Genomic DNA, 21,493 nt, shown 5'->3' with positions numbered 1-21,493 from the left:
CACAGTTTTATACAGACAAATTGAGTTTTGGTGATCCTCTGACTTTTCCTTAATACCACAAAGTTGACATTTGTGGCTTTGAGTGAAATATCTCAACAACTACTGGATGGATTGCGGTGAAATTCACATTCATGTCTCCATCAGGATGAACTGTAATAACTCCCTGACCTCCCCTGACCTTTCCTGTAACACCGTCATCAGGTCAAATTTCTATTTGTTCAGCTGTTTTTTTTGTGTTTAGTGCTGCTGCAAAAATGTTACAGTAGCATGCTTACGTACTATACTGCCAAACATCAGCATGCTAGCTTTGTCATTGTGAGCATGTTAACATGTTGATTTTAGCGTTTAGCTCAATGCAACCGCTGTGCTGAAGTAAAGCTGCACTTAGTTTTGTTCAGTCACATCTTCTGTATTGTACTACTCACCTTTAATATGTCTTACACTTTGCCTTTATCTACCTATATTTTACTTTGGATTAGTTTAGGTTTAATACAAAAGACCTGAACTGAATTGTGTATTCATGAAATAGTTTTTTATTGTTGTTTATGTAATTTATGTTAGTTTTAAATGATAAACCTTGGTTTGCACATGTTTCTCTTCCCTCTTGACATTTGTGAACCCTAGCAATAAAGACCTCGTGTACGCTTACAGGACATAATCTGCATCATGTCTGAGAGAAAAAGAGGTGAATACAGTTGAGTGCCATAACTGAGCTGATAGAGGAGGTTAATGAGCTGTGGGTGAACAGAGGAAGCGTCCATCTCACACTGGAGCTCGATGCTCCGCTCCGTCTCCCTCCTCCGCACACTGAGGCCTCTGTCATCAAGAACTGGCAAACTTTACTGTACTCGGCTATTGTTCTTCCATGAGGACCTCTCATTAGTGGATGCTCATGAATAACCTCCCAGTCGCTCGCAGAGACAAACAGGGGTTAACAATGCCTCCATGTATCACATCAGGCATGGCTATACGAGTGTTTTTGTCTCTGGTATTCAGTTCAGTTCTTTGATGTTATGTCACTCTGTGAGCCAACAAAAAGGCCCGCATGAATACATAATACACAGAGAATAGTTTGCTCCACATTATGAATCAGACTGTTCTGATGTTTGCTTGAATGAAGTGGTGGAAAGTAACTAAATATATTTACTTAAGTACTGCATTTAATAATAATAATAACTTTATTTATATAGCACTTTTTAAAACACAGTTACAAAGTGCTTCACATATACGATAAAATACGCACATACAAATAAAAGTATACATACATACACACACATACATATATACACACATACAGTACATACATACACATATGTCTGATACTAGATATAAGCACATGATAATCAAAACTAAAGGAGAACAGAGAGTATTTATAAGAAGGTGAACCTACAGAAATGAGTTTTCAGCAGCTGCTTAAAACAAAACCACAGATTCAGCAGATCTGATGAAATGAGGAAGGCTGTTCCAAAGTTTAGGAAGAACAACCGTAAGAACACGGTCACCTCTGGATGTAAAATAGGAACGGGGAACAGATAAAAGGCCTCGATCAGATGATCGGAGCAGCCAACAGCTAGAATAGAGGCTCAGTAACTCAGCTTGATATGCAGGGACAAGGCCATACAAGGCCTTGTATGTAATAAGTAAGATTTTAAAGTCAATTCAGTGTTTTACTGGAAGCCAATGAAGGGAGGCCAGTTTAAGCACAATTTTGAGGTATTTGTACTTTACTTGAGTATTTCCATTTTATACTACTTATAATTCTACTCCTCTTCATTTATCCAACAACTATAGTTACTGGTTACTTTCAAGATTTTACATTAAAAACATGTATAATATGTTTTTTAACCAGTTGTTTCCTACCATTTTGGCTTGTGACCCCTTACAAAAAAATCAGTGTTTAGTTTCAGAAGTCTATAAGTTGTCTGCAGTTCTCTCTAAACTTCTAAGCTGGTGTCATTTTCCAAAAAATGCAACACTCTCAAATATTACAAAAAAGCAAAGATTCAGCCCAAAGTCCCAAAAATGAATCCAGATTTATGTAGCAGAACTTTTTCTTCTTTCTTACCTGATGAATCATCTCATGACCCCTAAGATTTATCTTGTGACCGTTTGGACGTGCCCGACCCCTATGCTGGACACCACTGGACTGAACTACTGAAAAGTACAACAGTAAAATGTTACTTACACATTGATGCATTAGTCTTAACGAGTGATAAATATGATGATATGCCAGTTAAGGACCATTTTCCTGTAGAGAACTTTTACTTTTGATATTTAAGTATATTTAGCTGATTTTGAATGCAGGTCTTTCGTTTTTTAGATTGTTTTATTTGTACTTTTACTCAAGTAAAGGATCTGAAGGGAAAATACACTTTCATAAATATAAATGGTCTAAAATCCTTAAGATGATATATGTTTTAGGGTTAGAACAGAACCCATTTTTTCCTCATTAAAGAGTTTTTTTCTTATTCAAATTGAGAGGCTACGCATTGAGGATGCTGCATGCTGCAAATTTGTGACTTATGATATTGATATAAATAAAAAATGACTTGAAAATATCTAGAAATCTTAAACACTGTTCCTTACAAAGTCTGAAGACTGATAGAGATTTAAAATCACATGAATGCCTTACCAGGCAAATTAAGTGAGGTGTCCAAAAAGCTATTTAAAAAAGTTAAAATACAAAATAGTCTTATTATTAATCTTAAACATGTGTCAAGAAAAGTCCTAAAATCTATATTCCAGTCTTCTTTAACTGACTCCAAACAGTACCACAGGATGTCACAATTATCTGCATTATCTGACTAATTTTATAATCCTGCCTCTATGAAACTTTGTCCTTAATTGAGCGGAAGATCAGAATAAAATCAGGCTCTCAATCAAAGGATCAACACTCCCACCTAGTGGTGCCAGTTATCTGCTGCCACATCGACCGAACGGCATCAAATCCTAAACAACGCATCAGTGAAGACACCTATAAGGAATCATTCAGTGCCTGTTTCTACTGTATTTAAATGGCTTTCTTTGGATTAGAATTAGAGTTGAAGAAGAGAGATTGAAATATGTTAAATAGTTCGTAATGATGCCGTTTGCTTTACTATCAACAGGCTCATTGGAACCACACACAGGCATCATCAATATGTTTTAACAAAGGAGGATGACAGCACATTTTATCCCCAGTGATTACACACTAACCTCATAGACAACAACAAATAATCTAATACAGTGCACTAATAATTAATGTATTTATATTTTTCTGTTTCTGACTTTCTAATCTTAATGTATAATCAATGTCTGATCGATACTAAGTAATACCAGAATATCAGAATCACTCGATTACTGATACTTTTTTATTAATCAATTTTTTTTAATCATTATTATTATCACGTACTATCATGCAGGGGACAGCGGTGTGTAACAGTTTATGAGGTGAATTCCTGATTAAAAGGCTACTAAAAGTAAAACAAAAGGTAATTAAACAATAAATATGTTTAATTACCTAATTAACTTAGCAAACATTAGACATTTCTTACTATTGACTGTTCACTTAATCAGATTAACGTTAAAACATACGTTTTTCATGGTAACTAACTAAAATGTTTGTGAAGGTGAGATGAATACATTCTTTTACATTGATCATATTGACGCTATTATTAATATTCTAAACATGTCTTAGTATCTGTAGTATTGATACTTGATGTTATGATTCATTCGTCACTACTTAATATATACTTGACAAAACTTTAGTGCACTTGTCTGTGCTATGAGACACTATTAAGTTGTAATAAAATGTAGTTAAATACAAATTTTTCATGTCTTAGAAACAAATGATATTGTGAAAAATAGAAAATTAACAACACTGAAGTGAAAGCAGTCATTTTTTTTGGGTGGAAACAGTTTCATTTTGGTCAGATGATCTTTAATGACAAAAAAGGTTCATAACACATTTGAACTGGCATTGACACTTTTTTTCTTTTTGCTGACATCTGCTTGTCTTTATCATGACAACCAACACCCACAGCCCAACTTCCTGCTACTCAGGAAACATTCTGATCATCACAAGACTAAAAGACCAAAACAGGAATTGTGACTAAACAGGGACAGTTTAACTCTATAATTACATACACAGACTTTAACACTGGTTGACTTTGACTGCACATACAAGCTCAACGCACAAATGTTCTGGATATTTCTGAGACATGTTTGAAAAAGTACTGTTTTTCCTACTTAAACAGACCAAATGATCTTTAAAGCCTGTTTATGGACTCACTCTATTAAAGCCGCTTCACATGTGTGAACCATGAATACAGCTTTGTCCCTCAGCTTATACTGTAGTTTTAGGTGCATTGAACTGTTCTGTACCGCAAGTAGTAAAATACCGTAATGTGTCAGTTTGCAGATTTAGTGTCTCTTCTTTAAACTGCACTTCTTTATCTTTATATGAAGTAGATAGTTCGTCTGAGATGGTGTGCTGATATTTAACGCCTCTGTATTTGTCCACACTTAAAATAGAGAAAAGGAATCAACATGGAAATCATGTTTTAATAAGACATAAAGTGGCAGAGTGGACTAAACTAGACCAAAGGTTAATGTACTGTAAATAACAGCAATCAGCTTGTTAAAATAGTGGGTTGTTAACAGCCCGTTATGTTTTAGCCTCGCTCAAGTGTGGAGATACAGTAATCACTGATTCTTTATTGGAAAAGTGCAAACAGTATAAAAAAAAAAGAAATCTTCTTTTTTCTTGACAGCTATTCTTTTTTCCCCCCTTTTTTGGCATAAAACTTCTTAAGGCATCAGGGAGTCAGTTTACATTTATACTCGTTTACTGAAAGAAACATAATAAATGGTGCATTTGTAATGAGCGGCAAATTTTTGAAACTACATCTAAAATGCACTGCACTAAAATCCCAGAATTTATGAAAGAGGTCTGTATCGGTAGAAATGCTATTAACAATAATATATGAAGACCATCCATCCAGCTGAGTGTGTACTAAAGAACACACAGTACCGAATGAAATACTTCCACAAAAGTGAAGGCACAAGCAGTGCTTTTTGGGAACAACAAACTGTCAAACTTCCCCTTTGAATTTGTCAGAAATCAAATGTAAACATGAAATATCTGGAGGTGCTGATAAACGGACATGATTGAATTAATTACACGGTATCATATATACACAGTTAAGGCCCTTTGTTTCCAGTGGTTTCCTAAACCGTGTCAAAGGTCAGACACAGAGATTGTGTTTGCAGGTCCAAAGCACGTTTCAAAACAAGGCCGATGATAAATGAAGGGACATTTCCCCTATTCCTCTCTCAGTCATCCACAACTTATCATTAAGTGGTTCCTCTTCACATAAAATCCTCTTTAAAAGAAATTATATTGAGAAATGGGTTTCCTCAATTTTGATTTCTAAAAATAAGTATATTAAAAGAAATAAAAACCAGCTGCTGTCATCATGCTCCCTTTGACATTACAATCTCCAGAGCTGGATGTAACAGTGTGGCAATAAACTGTCTCCTTTTACAATGAGAACAGTTTGTCTTTATGTACAAAAGTCACCCACAAACATGTGGAAGTTGCAGTAGATGGCACAAAGTGCTCAGGTCACATGCTGACAGATAGACCAGCTCATATGAGGGCTGGTCTTAGTGTCAGCCCAGAAATGTGAGGCCTGCCATGATGCTGAAGCCCAGCAGGATGAAGAGCACCTTGGGAAGCTGCTTTCCGGGGGAGTTGAGCTCATGTGGGAGGATCTCCAGGAAGGTGATGTAAACAAAAGTGCCCGCAGCGAGCCCCTCTAGGACGGCCTGGATTAGGGCTCCAGCTGCTAGCTGGGCCTCCATCACACCGATGCCAATGCCGATACCTAAAGGTGACATCATGGCGAACACGCCGATGTAAGCAGCCACCCACATAGGACGAACTGCACTCTGGACAAGCTTCACAGACAGGCTGAACACGATGATGCTCTTGTGGACGAGTATAGCAATGCAGATCTCTAAAACCTGAAGAAAACAAGAAAACAGGTTTTTATGGTTATTTATATTGAATATAACAGCTTTCCTTAATAATTTATCAAGAAAGTCTGCACAGATGATTCAGCTTTCTCTCTCTTGCATTCCTTGTTCAACATCATACCAACCCGTCCATAACCACTGATAATAGACTGTCCATTAATAATATAATCTTTGTGTAGATACTCCGTTAGTCATTTAGTTGTAACAAAGTACATTTACTCAAGTACTGTAATTAAGTAATAATTAGTAATAATTAGTAATAGTAATTAATTAAGTTTTGAGGTACTTGCACTTTACTTAACATTTCCATTTTATGCTACTTTACACTTCCACTCCACTACATTTACTTTTCAGATCTAGATTTCCTAGTAAAACAGATTATGTTACAATTTCATTTGGCAGACGATTATGTATTTTATATTTGTAATTAATTTAGACTCCTTTGTCGAGATCTGTTTTCACTTTGACATTAAAGGGTCTAAATCTTTGATTCCATGTGGTCAAACAACAAAACATGGCACTGTATATCTCTATATATAATAAAAATAAAACTGAGCAGGGCCATTTTGCATGATGAGTAATTTTACTTTTGATACTTTCAGTAAATTTTTCAACTTATACTTTTACTTAAGATTTTCAATGCAAGACTTTTACTTGTAAAGGAGACTTTTTATATTGTGATATTGCTACTTTTACTCAAGTCAAAAGTCTCAGTTCTTCTCCCACCACTGTCTGATTCTGATAACAGGGTTGAGCGATATAAGTTATACACCATGAAATAATATCTCAGTATCTTGATTTGTCAGGGAAAAGGTAGACATCCATTTCTGTCTTATGTTATTTATAAATAGTTTCTCAAGACATTTTCATGATACATCCTGATGATAATCTTATTCATATTTCCCATTTTAAGCCGGTTACTGATTAATTAAGATAATCAAAATAACTTCCTCATTTTTGGCAGTTAACGTCAACTCACAAGCTGATGCTTAATTTAACACCAACCATAAAATCTTGTTCGTTGCACCTCATCTGATTTGATTTGTGCTCTGTTGCATCTATAACCACACCTAATATTCATATACACATCACTGAAGCAAAGTAAGAACTTCAACCAATGCAGGTCAGCAAAAACAAGACTCTCAGCTGATATTAAGATAATGTTTAAACTATACCATGGGATTTACATCAATGAATGAAGCTTTTATATATGTTTTCTAAACATATTTTTTCTACATAGTGAAGGAATTGTCCATGATAAAAAACAGCTGTACACACAAAACAAACTACATAACATGAAGATGAAACGACCCGAGGCAACACTGATAGTATGTTGAAACTGCTTACAGAGGGTCTTGTGACTTTACAACACAGATTTGATTCTCATGACAGTGAGATTCCTTTACTGCCAAAGCGCCTGAAGCCACAAAGTGAAACCCTCTGAACATGATTCCAACTTTGTTTGTGCATCACTTTTCTATTCCCAAAGGGCAGAACATGTTCCTCATGCATGAAGAACCAGAGAGGTGGAGTTAGATAAAAGTGTGGGAAAACAAAAAAAGAAAAAGATAAGAGGAGAAGTCAATGAGCACCATATATTCTCTGGAACCTTGAGCAGATTTAACATCAGGTCGAGTACTTTCTCTCTTCTTACCTTTGAGTCAGTGCTCTGTAGGCCTATGGCAAGACCCTCAAAGACAGAGTGGAGCGAGAGAGAGAGGAAGAGCATGAAGGAACGAAAGGGGGAGTGGGCCTGAAAGTCAACATGGACATGGTGGCCGCTGCTCTCCAGATCAGAGCTCGTGGCTGATCCATGCCCGTGGCTGTGCCCGTTTCTGTTGTCGTGTATCAGGGGTGCCCTCTCCTCCTGAGCTCCTCCCATCTCCCGACAGTTCAGGATAATCTTCTCCAAGATGAGGACCATGAAGAAGCCGGAAGCCATGATGAACTCTGGAAGGGGGAAGCTGATCTGTGTGAGACCGACATAGAGAGATTAACCAGATTGCAGGTTCAGTCTGGTGAAGTCAAGAGAGATTTTAACCACATTTCAACACAGTATCTCTATAAAAGCTCTCAGTCATCCAGAATTGGACTGATCAGATTAGTAATCCTAGATATAGTAAGAGCAAATAAAACCCAAAATATTCAGCTTACTATAATTTAAGAGAAACAAAAGCAGCAAATCCTCACATTAGAGAAGCGTGAACTATCAAATGTTTGGCATGTTTGCATGGAAAAATGACTTAAACGATTAATTGAATATAAAAATAGTTGCCAATTAATTTTCTGTCGACTGACTAATCAATTAAATCACTGCAGCTCTAATGTATGTAGTATTTTTGAGGTCCTTTTCAGACCCCAAGCTTGTCCGGATCAGTCCAGATCTGGACATACCTCCATCTTCCGAGCATCCAGCTCGGCGTTCATGTCCGACAGATAATCTGGAATGATGTCGAGCAGACATGCTGCCAAGAACACCCCGCCGGCGAAACAGCTGATCAGACTCAAGACTGTGCGGTGGGTTTCTGAAAAGGTAAAGAATAAACATGTCTTTTGTTGTAAGATGAACTAACACACTGATAACTGTATTGCAGACAAAAGGCTATTAAATGCAAACAAGGCATGTTTTCCCATTTCAGGCTCAGCTACAGTATGTCTGACTCTGACTTTGTGAATTTCTTCTAAAAAAGTATGATAGTGAATCCTAATTCTCTATTTAAATTCATTAATGGGTTCATTTTACATTTTCTAACTTGGTAAATAAATCATTAGTTGGCCAAAAGGTGAAGTGAAGTGATGTCAGATTAATTGAGGGGAGATCATGTGACACATCAGCATTTTAAGCACTGAGGTGGAAATGACTCAGCAGACTACTAAAGTTGACTGCACTGAAACACTATGGAGAGAAAAGATACTTTCACTTCCATGTCAGGATAGAAAAGGTTCATCACCCTGACCGTGTTGGTTTGCCTGTGCTATACATGAAATAAAATGTGACCATGTTGTAAGAAGGCTTCAGGCTTCGGCTTCATCCTTATCAGGTGACTCGAGCCCAGAGTTGAGAGGCGGATTTATTAATGGCAGTAATGACCTATACATTCCTTTAGGGTAAATCATATGACAGTTACAATGTAATGGTACAAGAATTAGTGAACCCTGTCAGACCAATACGTAGGCCTATGGCTTATGTGTAGATGTTTTATGAAAATACAACAGTAAATCATTTTTAAGTGGTAATTTGTTATGATCAATGGCTCTAGCTTATCCGCCTTATTATTTATCACTTTATTAGCACTTTGTAATCTCACCAAATGTCAACACATTGTTGATGGTTTCTAAATCACAGCTGATAAGATCAATAGCAGTTAAGTCCCACAACTCCTGTCTACAGCTAAAATGATTCCCCTAAGACAGACGACTACTGCCTTTAAGTTACAACCTACAGCCCCTGATCCGCTCGTGATTGATGGGGCCGTAAGACCAAACTACATTTAAAGTTTTGGCAATTTAGCGTTTGCCTGCTTATCTGCAAACAGTAAACCACTGTAGAACAAAAATGAAAACTGCAAATTAAGCGTTGACTCTCCTACTTTAATTCGGCATCGATGTAATAAACCAACAAGTGACCCAATCAATATAAAGTCTTTACTCTTGTTCGACATATTCCGAATTGTTTTCTGAGATTTGAGGTTATGTTCACGTCCCACATCCTCTTTAAAAGATACAATAAGACATTGATACAGCCTGCTATAAATGAACACTGCTGCTTAACGTTTATTTTAGGCTAACATTTACCCACCTGTCCCGTTTGTTTGGCTGAACCATTTGACTCGAGCAGGGATAAATCCAAAAAGAAGAGTTAAGAACAATAAACCGAACAGAGCGCCTATTTTCACCTGGAGCAGGTAATCCATTTTGAACTGTGAAGTGTCAGTTTAAAAGAAAACCAAACTGTACTATCATCAGATTAGCTTTAAAGCAAGCCGAAGCTCGCTCGACGATAAGTTTCAGTCATGAACTGCGACTAGCAGCAGCGACCATAATGTTGTTATTTAGGTTGTAGTCCCGAGGTACAGGCTACGGCGGCTGAGAAGGGTCCAACATAGCTTTTCGAAAATCGCAAAACATGAGGAAGGGCGCCCCCGTGCAGTCATACCTATCCACTACAATACTTAAAAAGTAGCCTGTGCTGCAGAAACTTGGTGGTCAGCATTTATTATTTCATTATTTCCTTTTTTCATACCCTTAATAATAATCACTGCAATAGCTCCATCCTCAGGAACAGTTTGTCTGGACTGCTGTGCCGCCAGATTTTACTATATAATATAATAAAACTAGTTTTATATACAGAATTTCGTACAGCAGGTGTCAACAAGCAGGTTCAACTATGGGCCACTTTTTTTTTTTTTTTAGGATTTTCATTTGGGGGGCATTAGCCAGTGAAGTGTAAACGCAGCCTGTATGTTTTGTTTATTTCTTTTAAATCATTTAAGAATAAAATCGATGTTAAGGATTGCATCTGAACAAAATGGCATCAACACACCATTTCTGTTCGACTGCAGCCCATGTGTTTTTGTGAAGAACAACTCTGTTAGTGTCACACAGGCTAAAGTTGGGTAAGTAAAGTGTTATAATTCACACATTAAACTTCCTCGTGTGAGAGCAGCATTAGTAGTATTAATAGTATTGTAAGGTTATATTGCAATAATTGAGATTTGCAGCAGCCTTGTGTTGATTGTGTAATCTACAGTAGATTTCTGAAAAAAATGTAAAATTTTTAATGTAAACTATGAAAGTCAAAACTTTCATCAGGGGGCCAATTTTTTTTTTTTTTTTTTTTTTTCTGTAGGCTATGGCTGTAACATGTAGGCCTATGAGTTACATGTGTTTCCTTTAACATACTTAACTTTGACTCCACAAACCCTTCCTTGAGACATTACAAACTGACACACAATATATTGCATTAACATATAATGCATATTTAATTATTTTCCTTTGATGGAAAAATTATTTTTGCAAGCGCAAATTATAGTCAAGTGGCAAATAAACCCAAGTTAGTAAAGATGTGCCTTCATTTTTGGTTCTACTGTCTGATGAGGAGGACTTTATAAATGTTTTAATAGTTGTAACAAATAGTTTTTATTAAATTATCTAATGCTTTATTGATCATTTATTAACAAGCCATTAACAAGAACAACTTTCGGTTGCCATGGTGAGAAAAATCCCTTCGAGTGAACTGTTGAACATTCTGTTCTATAGCAACCGCGACAGTTGTAGTTTAACAGACTTTTGTCAAATCTGTGACAAAACAAATATCGACAAGCATCTTTTATCTACTCCCCAAACGTCCTTGTTGGAGCATTTTTTTTGTTGGTAATCTTTTTATTATACATTAGCTGTTTTATGAATGTTGATACGTAATTCGTAGTTTAGATGAGTTTAAAGCTAACAAAGGTAGCCATTAGCTAACTGTCTAGATAATCTGTTGCTAATTCTAAATAGAGTTGTAAGTAACGCTAGCTAGCTATGCTAAGTGTATTTTACTATTTTTACTTTGAACTCTTGACTCTAGCAGTGGTGGAAAGTAACTAACTACATTAATAAAACCAAAAGTAGCTACATGACTAACATTAGATATATTACAGATATGATGTGTTGTGTTTTTTATCTTTGTTTTTGTTTTTTTGTCATTTGGGTGAACTCACCATTGAAATAATAACAGAAGTTTTTGAAACCCACCTGCACATATTAATTAATATTATAGTTACATTATCATAGGTAATCACAGGTACATTTTATCTTTTCTGCTGCCACTTGACTTTTTAAATATGACCAGCAGATGGCACCTTGTCACCAAATTTCGAGTGTCAGTAACACGACTTGATGACGGCATTTTCATGCGCCGGATGTATTGACCCCGAGAAGCCTCAAATGCTGATGTGTTACAAGAAATTCAGCAGCAGTGACTACTGTCAATTTCTTTTTTTGATGCAGTAAAATAATAACGGAGACCAGCGGCAGTGGGTCAGAGGTCCATGTCAAAGAAGACGCAGAGGAAGCGAGCAGAACACCGGGTCTGAGAGCGAATGGCGGTGAGAGACTCAGACACATGCAGTCACAACAATATCTGACAGTCACTCAGCTGCTCACTCATTCATTTCTATAGTCAGCTTAATATTTACTGTAGCTTCCAATGATGCTGTCTTGTACAATTACGCAACTGCAGGGAGAAGAAACGCAAATTAGGTCTGTGTAGCGAAAAAACAGACTTATGCCAGTTTTTCTTCCATACAAAGATTATTTCACAAAGCCGAATCATAGTTGTAATCAGTTAAAAGGGCCCATATGACAACAGCTAACAGTCAGGTGCTCACATGAACATTGAAAGAGGTTTTCCTCGCTGTAATCATTCCTCCTCTTCATACTGGCTATTAACAGATCCCCTTCAAACGTGCTTCCAGTCTTAGTGATGGGGGCCAAAGTCCACAGTGTGTCCACTGTGTTTATCTGAAGCTTAAATGAAGCCTCAGCAGTCTGAGTTAGTCATATCAAGTGGATATCTGCCACATTTACAGTCTTTTTAGCATCAAATTCCCTCTTTGTGTTTCCCTGTTGAGCTGCGGTGGAAGTATAGTTACAAAAAGAGGGACTTTGGCATGAAAAAGGCTGTAGTGTTGAATGATATTGACTTGATCTCACTAATTTCGACGGCTGAAGCTTCATATTAGTTTTAGATAAACTTTTAAATACATTTTTGCACTGAAAGTGGACTGTGGATTTTCCCCCCATTACTTACATTGTAAGTGCATTATGAAGGGATCTTCTAATGGTCAGTATGAACAGGAGGGATGTTTATGGCAATTAAAAAACTATTTCAATGTTCATTTGGGCACCTGACTATTGTTTCAAGACAGACTTGAAAAATTGTGAAGCTGCCCTTTAATCCCTGTTGGTTATGAATCTATTCATATTTATATATCCTTTATTTAATCAGATAAAGTCTCATTGAGATTAAAATCTCTTTTCCTGGAGAGACCTGGCCAAGAGAGCAGCATAAACATTTAGATGTGGTGTTATGCAGCCTCCCATGTAATCTTGTGAAATTCCTACTCACAAGTTGTTTTTCTTAGAATAATAACTTAGTTAAACATTACGCCTTGATTATAACTATATACAACCTAAAACAGGGTGGTGCACACATGAACAATCAACAAAATAAACAAACAGCACAGAGCAAAATTACATCATTAAGACAGATCTACAACAAAAGTTGTAGGGCTTCAGCTGATGATTATTTTCATTATGAATTAATCTGTCAGTTATTTTCTTGATTAATCAATTAGTTGTTTGAGCCATAAAATGTCAGAAATGGTGAAAAATATTGATCACTGTCAATCCAGAGCTTATTGGAAGATAAATAAAGGTTTACAGTTAGTAAATTAACTTCAAATGTGTTGTTTGTCCAACCAACAGATACACAAACAAACAATCGGTTTATAATAATGTAACAACAAGGAAAAGCTGTAAATCTGCACATTTAAGGAACCATCACATGCTTAAAACACATGATTTAAACAGACGCTTTAAAAAAACTTCCTTGTTTGCTTTCTTATAATATTTAATTGTCAACAGGGAAGAGCCGAAGTTCAAAGGTACATTTTTTTCTGTGCTAGAATTTGTGATTCATTATGTCATGTGAATGAGTGACTCATCATCCAGGTTGTATTTCTATCATAAGATATGAAGATGTATAAAGTTCACAAATCATCAGGTTTGCAGTTCAAGTGAGATCAACATCTGAAATATTGTTAAAGAGGAAAAATCTGAAGTTGAAACTGAATGAAGCAGATATTACAGTTTTTGTACAATTGCTTACACACTTGTTGTGGAATTTGGGTCATTGTGTCAAAACTCTACACAAGCGCCAAATAACACTTGGAGATAAACATCTCACTTCTTTGTCAAAATTCAACTGTAATTAAAACCTTACAATCCTTTTGCAAAATGGCATTGTTCCAGTAAAATACATCTACTTACATTTCAATGAACACAAAAATAGAAAGACTTCGGAAAATACGGCTTATTCTTTGCCATTACTGGTTTCACAACAACAACAAAAAAACAAAGAAAAGTAGAATTACAGTACAGTAATCACTGCAATATGTTCTATAAACTCACAGAAATAAAAATAATTACAGTACAATTACGATGCAATAGTAAACAAAAAAATAACATTGTAAGGGATTGTAAGGGATGGATGGTTTATGGATCCCACCTTCTGTTAGAGTCTGTTCCCATCATCTCATCTGCATCTTAAACAATGTAATTCCTGATTAGGCAATGGGAAAAATATTGCCTTGTGTGCCGTTTCCAACCCTGGACCGACCTACCTCAACGGCTTCCCATGCCTCTTCCACTGCTTGCAGAAGAGGCAGGCGGGCATGTGGTTGGCGGTCATACACTATCCAACGCCAAGCCGAAGAGAATTCCTCAATCGGATTGAGAAATGGGGAATAAGGGGGCAAGTATGCAACTGTGATGTTATTGTGGTTGGTGAACCAGTCGCAGACCAGAGCAGCCCGATGGAAAATAACATTACCCCAGATGACAACAAACCTGGGCTGCTCTGGTCCGTCCTTGACAACTGCATTATGTAGCGCATCCAGAAATGTGATTATGTGTGCAGTATTGTCGGGACCTAGGGGGGTGGCCTGGTGATGGAGAACTCCTTGCAGACTTATGGCGGCACACAAGGTGATATTTACCCCGCACTGCACAGGGACATTCACAATGGCTCTTTGTGCTGTAACATTTCAGCCTGATGCCTGGTTTTAGCGAGATTAAATCCAGCTTCATCAATGAAAATGAACTCATGAGGCTGTTCAGCAGCATCAAAGTCCAGGACTCTCTGTAACAGAAAATGCATGCACTGCACTTGACTACAGTGTCTACATTTTCACACAAGGATATATTTAGTCAAAACTACAAGCTACAAGCAAGGCAAGAGCCCCCGCACTTTTTCACTGATGAGCACAGACCTAATATTCCACTGTACTGTGATGCAGAATGATGTGCAACAATTACATAGTTACAGTCTAGTAAGTTGAAGACATACCTGTCCTCCAGTCTAAATGTCCGTATGATGGATGCAACTGCGCAGCAACTCAGGTTGGGCTTGACTCTCTGCCCGGCCCCCCTCATCGTCAGGCCACGGTCCGCCAAAGTGGTCCTAATGTCGTCGGAAATATGTCTCCGTCTGCTGCCTGGTCCCGTTCTTTGTTCCTGTCCTTATCCTCCTCCTACTGCTCTCTTTTCCTCTACCTCTTCCTCTCGCTCTCACTGCCTCCTTGTATGCAAAGTTCTCACAAAAGAGGTGACCCGAGGCTTACCTGAGGTCTATTTGTAGAGCAAAGGCTCAAACTGATTGGTGTTCAATTAGTGTACAAGTGTTTTTGTGTGTGTGTGTGTGTGTGTGTGTGTGTGTGTGTTGCCAATTTCAGCTGTGTTTTCCATTTTGAATAAAAGTGTTTTCACAATTATTGCAAGAGATTTCATTCTTGAACAACGTGTCAAATGTAAGCAGCAGTGTTTAGTGTTTTGCAAGAATTGTGTTGCAGAATTGCAAACAAACAGTGCAAAGCAGAAAATGTGTTTGTACTTTTGGTGCTTTTGTTTAAGGTTAAACTGTAAGCTGGTTTGGTCTGCCCAGTAACCATAAAAAAACCTGCACTTAGACTCAAGATGCATATTCGATTGCTAAAAGCACTTTCTATTGTTTTCCTTCTTGCAGCCCAAAGGGAAAGTTGGCACAAAGGGAAAGAAGCAGATCTTTGAGGAGAACGAGGCGACTCTGAAGTTCTACACAAGAGTCATCCTTGGAGCTAACGTAAGAACCTCGACCCTAATTTTGGGTTGCGTCAGTCAAAAAAAACATGTTTAAATGTCAGCGAGATGAACACTGCAGTCTTCGAATGAGTGATGTGGCATTTATAGTCATCCTTCTCATTGGATCAAGGCTTGCACATAAAATTGTGTAACTACAATCCATCATGACATTGCCTGTTTTATTTCACTGTGTAACAAAAGACGAACTTCAGACTTCACATTTTTATATCTTGTTTTAGCTGTTTCACAAAAAGCAAAAAGGGCAATGCATGAAGTCATAAAAATGACTCACTGAGACTTTTGTCAAATACACTGCTCTTCTTCCACAGGCAATATATACTGCTGTAAATCTATTGGTTTTCTACAGTTCGTCTACATTTTGGACATGGGTGAGTGTATTTAAACAAGCGACAACATTGTTATTTAAAATATTCACAAATCCTCCTTAAAGGTCGTAATTTATCATCTGTTTCATTGTCTTTCTTTCCTCCTCTCGTAGCTTCTTCTCGTGTTTGCACTAGCAGTGTATGTCGGGAGTTACCGCTCCATGTCTGCTATGGCCAAGCCAGTGTTTGCTGAGGATGGAAGTCTACTGGACGGAGGAATAGACTTAAACATGGAGCAGGGAATGGCAGAGTAAGTAACCAAAGAGAGAAGATGATTGATGTTCAGAAAGTGTCAAAAATTAGATTATCAGGATGCTTCTGAATGCTGAACAAGTGAGGCAAAGCGCTCACTGTACATGTGGATTGTGTGGGAAAGAGAAATAAATTTTCAGGGTGTATACAGCAGGTACTTTATAAAAGTGATTTCAAGTGTAAAGTAGACATAATGCAGATGTTAACATCAGGTGTAGAAGAGTCAGAAGGCCAGGTGGACTTCAAGTGTCAAGTGTTTGAGTGCTAAAATGTTTCTAAAATGTGTCCTCTGTTTAACTCTCAATCTAGATTTGTGAAGTGCTGCGTTGATAAAATCTTGATGCACCAAGTTTCCTTCAAATGTTATTGCTCACTTACAGCAATATTAAGCGTTGTGTGCAGCAGCAATAAAAGCTTTATGGGGCTGTTTTTGGTGTTTTGTCTCAGGTAGAAAGTCTACAGAACGTCACTGAATCACTGAATTTCTATTTTTAATTTAGAAGGGCCGATGTTAAAGTCCCCCTGGATGCTTCAGTTGGATGCTTGAGCTTCACTGTGCAGAATGATGTATGTGCAGAGTTTGACACTAGAGGGCTGTTTTCACATTCATCTGCTGAACGGGGAAAGTTTCTTTTTGCACACCGTAAATTTCAGTTTAACACGTGTACTTACGAGCATGAGTTTGTTGTGGTCCCGTCAGGCCCGGATTAACACAGTGCGGTGACTGAGGGTGACCACACTTGAAGTACCCCCCTCTTCCCACTTTACATGTAAAAAAAGTGAAATTTACTATGTGTATAAAGACCATAGATTTACATGAACTTATTGCTGAAGTACACAACCAAAAAACCTGACACCACAGATAGACATGAGCCTACATGCAAAACCATTACAGATTATGTCTGAGAAAACATTACACTGCACATTTTACGCACACAACACCATATTACACCCACATATACCAAATAAGGCAAGTACAATAATGACTGTTGCAAGAAACCATTTCAACAGCTGAATGATCACAGAGCACCAGTGAGGTGATGTGAAGGAGAAGCATACTGAGACAATGTACTGCAGTGTGTAGGCTGTTAGAAATTATGGTTGTTTTGTTGTTCTTTTCAGAAACAAAAATTATAGGAATGGAAAAAAAGAATAGTTTAATTTGATTTTCATTTCAAAATCCCCAAACGAAAAGGCATTTTTCGTTTTCCTGGTCAGAAACAGCAGGTACAACATGTATAACGGACTTGATTTTCCTTTTCACCTTTGTAAAACAGAAAATAAAATAGTTGACTCATGTATGAACCGTAGACCTCAGATATACAAAGGTGCAGGTCTACTTATTCCACACAGGAGGATGGATTAGTAAAATGCTCTTAAAACATATTTTCTATTAGCAATAAAGTGTAGTTACTATTATTACTGAAATAAACAGCGTCTCTCTCTCTCTCCATGCCTCTGTGGTGCTGAAAGACGCACAGCAGCAGCTACTTCTCAACTGTTTTCTTATTCTTATTATTCATATTCTCATTAATAAGAATAACGATAAATAAAATCTAAATCTAAATGCTTTATAAATGTTGTATCTGCCTTTTCTGACCACGAAAACTATTTACGCTTTTCATTTTTTTCACATCGAAGCCCCCCAGCACGGCAAATTGATTGGTGTTCCCGGTATATATGGACATATGAAATATGGATAATCCAGCTCAGCGTCCTGAATACAACTTGTGATGTGGAAACTTGAAGCCTGCAGTGCACAAACACTGAGAATGGATTTCACAGTGAACCAGGAGACATCTTGTGCCCAGCAGTTAAACTTTTGAAATGAATATAATTTGCATATTCACAGATTCTGGATCTATCAATGAGACACAAGGAGGAGATTTTAATTTTAAGAATTTCTAACAATTGAACCTGAACTCGAAAACCATATCAGACACAAATTATTATTCAAAGCACAGCATTTTACATGTCCTAAAACATGCCTGAAGAGGATCTTTAACAATGTTAAACAACATAGTATTTATTTATTTTTGTCCTATAGATCATTATGATGTCCCACCTCTGAAACTAAACCTACACTGATGCAGAGGAGCACAAAGGTTTCTCTCCATGTACACAGAAACGCTTTGTTTTTTCTTTTTCAGTGACAATTTATTGTCAGTTTCTTTTTTGTTTCAGGCACCTGAAGGACGTCATCCTGCTCACAGCCATAGTACAAGTTCTCAGCACAATCTCTTCTTATTTCTGGTATCTTTGGCTGCTGGTAAGAAATTTAGTAGAATATGTTCTGTCTCCAGTTTACCATCATGAGTCCTGTTACATAGCTGTTAATAATTAAATCCTGCCTTGTGTGTGTGTGTGTGTGTGTGTGTGTGTGTGTGTGTTTGTGTCAGGCTCCGGCCCGTGCCCTGCACCTGCTGTGGGTGAACTTTCTAGGCCCTTGGTTTACAGCAGAAAGCCCCTCAGCACCAGAGGAAGTGAATGAGAAGAAGCAGAGAAGACAAGAGCGCAGACAGATGAAGAGATTCTGATGCTGCAGAGCAGACGGAGCAGTATTTTTGTACACAGAATCTAATATACAGATGGCATGGAACTCCTAAGTTATTCAGGAAGAAATTTTGTTATTAAGTTAAACTCAACCCAAATCTGATAATGTGGAATCTTGTTTTCCATGTTTGTTTTCTTTCTGTTTTCTCCTGTAATCCAATTTTCTCCCCAAATTATGAAATGAAATGTTCCCTATTTAGATAATGTCACGGTCCAAATATCATTTGTCCTCATGCAGAGATATTAGAGTTTTGCTATTGCACAATGCCGTCACACTTCCCCCTGCGGATTTCCATCAAGTCCCCAAACACATCAGCCCCCCCCCCCCCCCCCCCCCAAATACACTGATGAAAATGAGTCAAGACTGAATTGATTCTGCCAGGGCCTTTTTTATCATGGCATGTTTTAATTTTTTATTTTGTGTTATTTTTGAAAAATGTAACATAATTCATCAGTGAGCCTTCATTACAGAGCTGAGATATTTTGTTTGTGAGCTATAAAGTCTTATAAAATCAACTGGATAGAAATCAAGTTTTAATAGGAAGATGGAGACATTTTTGCAATAAAAAAAACTTTCTCCAGCGTGTGGAGTCGATCGTATGTTTCAAGAAAAGTGTTTTTTTTTAATTGTCAGAAAGGCTTGATGTGGTTGTTTTGAGAAGTCAAAGCTCACTGCTCTCCGTTGTCTGAAAAGCAATTTTTTACACTTTTCACCAGGCGACTAAATCTTGCTTATAGTGCCTTAACGTCCCCCCTTCAGTCACTGATTTGTTTTTCTTAATGTTACTTCACCTTGATGTTTGAGCTTCACTGTGTAGAACGATGTTCTTTGAGTTTGACACTTGCATATTCGTAGGTTAATTGAATTTTTTTTTGTGGAAAAACCATGTTAGACACAAACATATTGAGAGCAAGCAGAGTATTCTGATATATCTTAAAACATGTCTGGAAGGGACCTCGAATAAAATCATTTCAGCATAAGAAATGATTGTTTTTCAACTGGTTGCGTCCAACGTCAAGGCCAATGATGTAATTCTTAGAGTTAATGGGGGATTTTAACCTCTTAAGTCTGTGCTGTACTGTATCGGCTGTGACGATTCACCTCGCTGAGTCCAAAGTTGAGTCGGACCCTGTAGAAAGATGTTCAGTTCATTTAAGTTGCTCTGCATTCAGTCTTAATTGTGTGATTGTGCTAGAAAAAAAACATTAAAATGTCAAACTGCAGCTCATTCAGCAGATGTATGGTATTACTTCTTTTGTTTTCTAGCATATTCCAGTGATTTTATATGAATTTTTAAACATCAGATTCTACAATGGCAATCTATGGAAGGAATGATCCAACTGAGGTCAAACCTTTGTAACGTTGACACTCAACTGCTCGAACGTCCCTTATCCTATAGACCCCATTCAAACTTTAAAACATCCATAAAACTTTGAATTTTCTAAGTTGTATTCTGTGTTGTGATACCTTTTGTACTTTTTGGAGCAATTTAAGTCTAAAGTGAGGGCTTTTACAACTGTTTTCAGCGCTCACCAGTGTGTCAGGCAGAGGGGAGAGCAAAGATTTTTTTTTTTAACTAGAAAAAAAACAACCTCTAAATATGTCTTACTCCCACAGTTTTAACTCTCCAAGCACATATCATACTTTACAATGTTTCCACAAGCCTTCTCTCCCTAAAAATGTAAGTACATTTCCCCTAGGAGTTATAGTTTTATAGTTTTTGAGATCATGTCAGCCATAATGTCCTCTTCTACAGGGGCTCATCACTCACTCTCTCTCTCTCTCTCTCACACACACACACACACACACACACACATTGTTATTGATTAAAGTTACAGTTACAGCAGGAAACAAGCAACAGTCCTCGTTGTAGATCTAATAATCTTTAGATATTCACTGTGTCTCCTCTTCTCTGTCTCCTGCAAACTTTACATGAAGCACAATAGACCCACACAGGTGCGTCCACTTCACTGATTACACCTCTCCGCTTTATGAGTACAGACAAATACTTCATACAAACATGAGCTTTACTCTACATTATGTTGTGTGTTGTCAGTGTTGACTGCTTCGTAGAGACTGAATACCTCTTCTACACATCATATTAATACTCAGCTTATCTGTGGGGTTGACATTTTGAAAAATTTCATCTTCTCTTGTGATTTGACACTATATAAATAAAACTGACTTTACTTTTAAATTGCTAATCTTTGAAAATGAGTCCCAGTGAAGTAAGAGGAGCAAACCAGGGGGCTTTAGAAAAGGCTAGATTTTCTAAATGACACACACACACACACACACACACACATCTTGTCTCATGTTAGTTTTCCAGTTAACTTCGGCTCATACTTCACATCACATCTGGAAATTGAATTAAAATGTATTGAAATAGATTCTCTGT

General features: G+C 37.3%; 2 protein-coding genes across 2 annotated transcripts; one reads left to right on the top strand and one right to left on the bottom strand.

Annotated features, from left to right (window-relative positions):
• Positions 1-3,886: 3,886 nt before the first annotated feature.
• slc39a1 (solute carrier family 39 member 1) lies at positions 3,887-10,098 on the bottom strand. Its single transcript, XM_067584390.1, has 4 exons — positions 9,818-10,098; positions 8,413-8,543; positions 7,673-7,987; positions 3,887-6,006 (listed from the first exon to the last, which is right to left on the bottom strand). The coding sequence occupies exons 1-4, from the start codon at positions 9,930-9,932 to the stop codon at positions 5,653-5,655; spliced, it is 915 nt and encodes a 304-aa protein (XP_067440491.1). The 5' UTR covers positions 9,933-10,098; the 3' UTR covers positions 3,887-5,652.
• Positions 10,099-11,909: 1,811 nt separating this feature from the next.
• Positions 11,910-19,694, top strand: tmem208 (transmembrane protein 208). The gene is made up of 6 exons (XM_067584401.1): positions 11,910-12,110; positions 15,809-15,904; positions 16,233-16,292; positions 16,403-16,539; positions 18,726-18,810; positions 18,941-19,694. The coding sequence occupies exons 1-6, from the start codon at positions 12,105-12,107 to the stop codon at positions 19,076-19,078; spliced, it is 522 nt and encodes a 173-aa protein (XP_067440502.1). The 5' UTR covers positions 11,910-12,104; the 3' UTR covers positions 19,079-19,694.
• The last annotated feature ends 1,799 nt before the right edge of the window (positions 19,695-21,493 follow it).

Source organism: Thunnus thynnus, chromosome 1, assembly GCF_963924715.1.
Source record: "Thunnus thynnus chromosome 1, fThuThy2.1, whole genome shotgun sequence".
Classification (NCBI taxonomy): Eukaryota; Metazoa; Chordata; class Actinopteri; order Scombriformes; family Scombridae; genus Thunnus; species Thunnus thynnus.
This window is presented reverse-complemented; position numbering and strand designations above follow the sequence as displayed.

Excerpts from the sequence above, each read along its gene's own strand:
- slc39a1 (XM_067584390.1), bottom strand. The coding sequence starts at position 9,932 with ATGGATTACCTGCTCCAGGTGAAAATAGGCGCTCTGTTCGGTTTATTG. Across the intron at positions 7,988-8,412 it reads TGGATGCTCGGAAGATGGAG|ATCAGCTTCCCCCTTCCAGA; the intron begins GTATGTCCAGAT and ends GGTCTCACACAG. Across the intron at positions 6,007-7,672 it reads TACAGAGCACTGACTCAAAG|GTTTTAGAGATCTGCATTGC; the intron begins GTAAGAAGAGAG and ends TGTTTTCTTCAG.
- tmem208 (XM_067584401.1), top strand. Across the intron at positions 15,905-16,232 it reads GAGTCATCCTTGGAGCTAAC|GCAATATATACTGCTGTAAA; the intron begins GTAAGAACCTCG and ends CTTCTTCCACAG. Across the intron at positions 16,540-18,725 it reads ATGGAGCAGGGAATGGCAGA|GCACCTGAAGGACGTCATCC; the intron begins GTAAGTAACCAA and ends TTTTTGTTTCAG.